The 3,519-nt window shown below is 35.7% G+C and overlaps 1 protein-coding gene across 1 annotated transcript in view; it reads left to right on the forward strand.

Annotated features, from left to right (window-relative positions):
• Nucleotides 1-3,519, forward strand: part of Vps13b (vacuolar protein sorting 13 homolog B) — an 881,657-nt gene that overhangs the window by 825,072 nt on the left and 53,066 nt on the right. Inside the window, 5 exon segments of the mRNA XM_023699943.1 lie at nucleotides 120-383; nucleotides 782-865; nucleotides 1,044-1,219; nucleotides 2,047-2,217; nucleotides 2,564-2,765. Of these exon segments, the coding sequence (XP_023555711.1) occupies nucleotides 120-383; nucleotides 782-865; nucleotides 1,044-1,219; nucleotides 2,047-2,217; nucleotides 2,564-2,765 (897 nt within the window).

Raw genomic sequence — 3,519 nt, forward strand, 5'->3', positions numbered from 1 at the left:
AAAAAAAAAACACAACATAGGCACAGCAAAATTCATTTTTTCTTCAAATTTCCTTTCCTTCTTGTCATTAATGAAGTCTGAATTGATGAAGCCTTATATATTTATATATTCTCTTTTAGATTATCATTTGTGGAAGACAGATCATCTGTAGTTACTTATCGGAAAGCATAGAACTAAAAGTTGTTCAGCATTACATTGGTCAAGATGGACATGCCGTGGTTCGAGAACATTTTGACTGCCTTACACCCAAACAGAAATTACCTTCATACATATTGGAAAACAGTGAACTGACAGAGTTGTGTGTGAAGGCCAAAGGAGATGAGGACTGGTCAAGAGATGTGTGCCTGGAATCCAAAGCTGCTGAGTATAGTATAGTCATCCAGGTATGAGAAGTAACACAGTCTAGAGTACAGCAGCATGAGAAATTTCTCAATATGCACTTCACTTAATGCAATATGTCATAAATGAGTGATACATAAAAAAGGGAAGTGTTCTGAAGAAACTTAGAAAGACTTTGAAAAGTGCTTCTCATATTGTTACTATCTCTGTCTTGCAGATGCAGAGAAATAACACCTCTCATGCACTAGGGCTTTATGCTATAATGAGGTCTGTTTTTACTAAGTTGGTTTTTGGGGTATTTTGTTTTGTTACTTTTTTTCTATAACGTCAGACTTTCATATCCTCCAAACTGAGGGTCAAGTGTCTTTTATCAGTGTCCTATTTTGATTAATTAGTTCATTGTTTAGTATTTTAAAAGGACCCTTTTCTATCTCATGTGCAGGTGCCATCTTCAAACAGCTCCATTATTTATGTCTGGTGTACAGTTTTGACTTTAGAACCCAACTCTCAAGTGCAACAACGAATGGTGAGTACGTTCCCAAACCTAAAATATGGTATACGACTCTGACCTTTCCTGTTCTGAAATAAATTAAGGTCAGAGTGACCTAAGGAAGAGATTTATTGCAAGTTTGTTTTAGCATCAAACAGCTGGAATACTGCAACAAAGCAAATATGAAAGTTGTTCTGTCCTTTTATTTTTATAGATTGTGTTCAGCCCTCTTTTTATCATGAGGAGTCATCTTCCAGACCCCATTATCATACATTTGGAGAAAAGGAGTCTAGGATTGAGTGAAACACAGATTATTCCAGGAAAAGGGCAGGAAAAGCCACTACAAAACATAGAACCTGACCTTGTACATCACCTCACATTTCAAGCAAGGTATTAGCAAAATACATATATTTTCTTAAAAGAAATTCAACAGAAAAGTAATCTTGTGCTCTGGGGCAAAAGACGAGCTTGGATGGAACTTTTGTTGTATGTTTTCTTATTTTAGGAGAATATTATTTGAAAGTTATGCAGCCTAGTACTTTCTTAATTCTCTTGTATAGTTTTAGATAAAAGTCAGCCTTTTTCATTAAGCTGAGAAAAAAAAATGTAACTGAATTTAGATTTAATGGGTGGTTATTTTTTATGTTTATTTATTTGTTTGTTTTTGTCTTTTTGAGACAGGGTCTTCTTATGCAGTTCAGGCTGGCCTTAAGCTCACTTTGTAGCACAGGCTGGTCTCCAACTTGCAGTGATCCTCCTGCCTCTGCCTCCCAAGTGCTGGGATTACAGGCATGCACCATCATGATTGGCTATTTGTTTCTGAGACAGTCTCACTGTATAATCCAGGTCACCCTTCAACTTGCCTGTTATCCTAGACTCAGCTTGAATTCAGGATCCTTCTGCTTCAGATACCCAAGTGCTAGGATGGGGAATGTCTCCCATGCCCACTGTCAGATTTAATTAACATATGATTTCTGCCATGGAAGAAATGTCACCTACGCATTGGTGGATGGGTAGGAAAATTCTGGGCACAGATCATCCAAAAACTGTGTTGTAAATTTCTTTGTCACCAAAAATTTACTCAGTCCCACAAAAAGTATTGATCTACAGCATATGTTATAGTTAGATTTTTCAAAAACAAATTGTAGACCACTTTCAAAGTCTGGTGTTCATTCTTTCTTTTTGTTTTGTTTTTCTTTTTTTTTTTCATTTCCTAGGGAAGAATATGATCCTTCAGATTGTGCTGTTCCCATCTCAACAGCCCTCATTAGGCAGATAGCCACTAAGATACTCCCTGGAGGCACAGTTAATCAGATCCTTGATGACTTTTATGGGCCAGAAAAATCACTTGAGCCCAGGTGGCCTTATAATAAGAAGGATTCCAACAGGTAACATCCTTCAGCAACTTTTTTCTTCACACACTTCTAAATGTTAAGTAACCATGCACAAAAATATTAGATACTATGAAATAGTACAAAAATGGTATTTGTATGTATCTGTCAGATTCTGACCTTTTGTCATCAAGTAGATACAATTTATACATTTTTAAACTCATAATCTAGAATATAATTGCATGAAAAGTTGCTTTTCCTGCTGGCAAACTCAGCATTGAGTGACTGTGGTGTAAAGAGCTATCATACAGGAGCATTATGTGTCTGGAATTCTTAAGTATATTTCATAAATACTGAAGTCATCATATTTCATTGAGTCTCTTGGATGTGGTATTTGGAACAGGAATGAACAGCTGAGTCAGTGGGATAGCCCAATGCGAGTGAAGCTGTCAATCTGGAAACCATATGTTAGAACCTTGTTGATAGAACTTCTACCCTGGGCCCTGCTTATCAATCAGTCTGAGTGGGACCTCTGGCTGTTTGAAGGAGAGAAGATTGTTTTACAAGTTCCTGCTGGCAAAATTATTATTCCTCCTAATTTTCAGGTACTATAACTTTTAAACCTAACATTTTTCTCTCAATAAGTAACTTTTCTCCTGAGGTTGTATTTATAATCTTAGCAGAAGGAATCAGTTATGTAAAACTGTCTCATAGATGCACACATAAGGATATGGAATGCTTTCTGATATTCAGAGGCTTCTCAGATGTCTTTTTTCCCATCAGCAGCATTCCTAGTTAAGGTGTCATTAAACTTGATATGTAACTTGCACTGGCTCATTCTCATTTCCATGTGTGCAGGGTATTTGACAAGTATCAAAGTTGATCTACTCCATTATTCAAAAATACATATGCTGATTTACTCTCTCAGTTATCTTTGCAGTTTTAGAGACTCTGAAATCTCTAAAGTGTTAAAGATTTCTGAACATTTTGTCAGAGCTTTTTCCTTATAAGTGGACTTGTACATCCATAATTATCAATCTTTACCTGGTGTTGATGATAACAACATGGAATCATTAGAGAAAAGTCTCATTTACAAGATAAAAATCTTACAAAGATTTTATATGCTGTCAGAGGAAAATTAAATTTATAAAACTAGCTGATCTCAAAAAACATCTAAGTCTACAAGAAAACAGAACTCGTAAGTATTTTTCTCAAAGAGAACAATTTTAGGGTCTTTTATTTTTAGTTCTAGTCCACAAACATCTTTATTCAATTGCATTTTTCTTTTTTGTTTAAATAATCAGATGCTGGGCTGGAGAGATGGCTCAGTGGTCTAAAGCACCTACTTAGAACAAGCTT

Source organism: Octodon degus, unplaced genomic scaffold (genome assembly GCF_000260255.1).
Source record: "Octodon degus isolate 3935 unplaced genomic scaffold, OctDeg1.0 scaffold00118, whole genome shotgun sequence".
Taxonomy (NCBI): Eukaryota; Metazoa; Chordata; class Mammalia; order Rodentia; family Octodontidae; genus Octodon; species Octodon degus.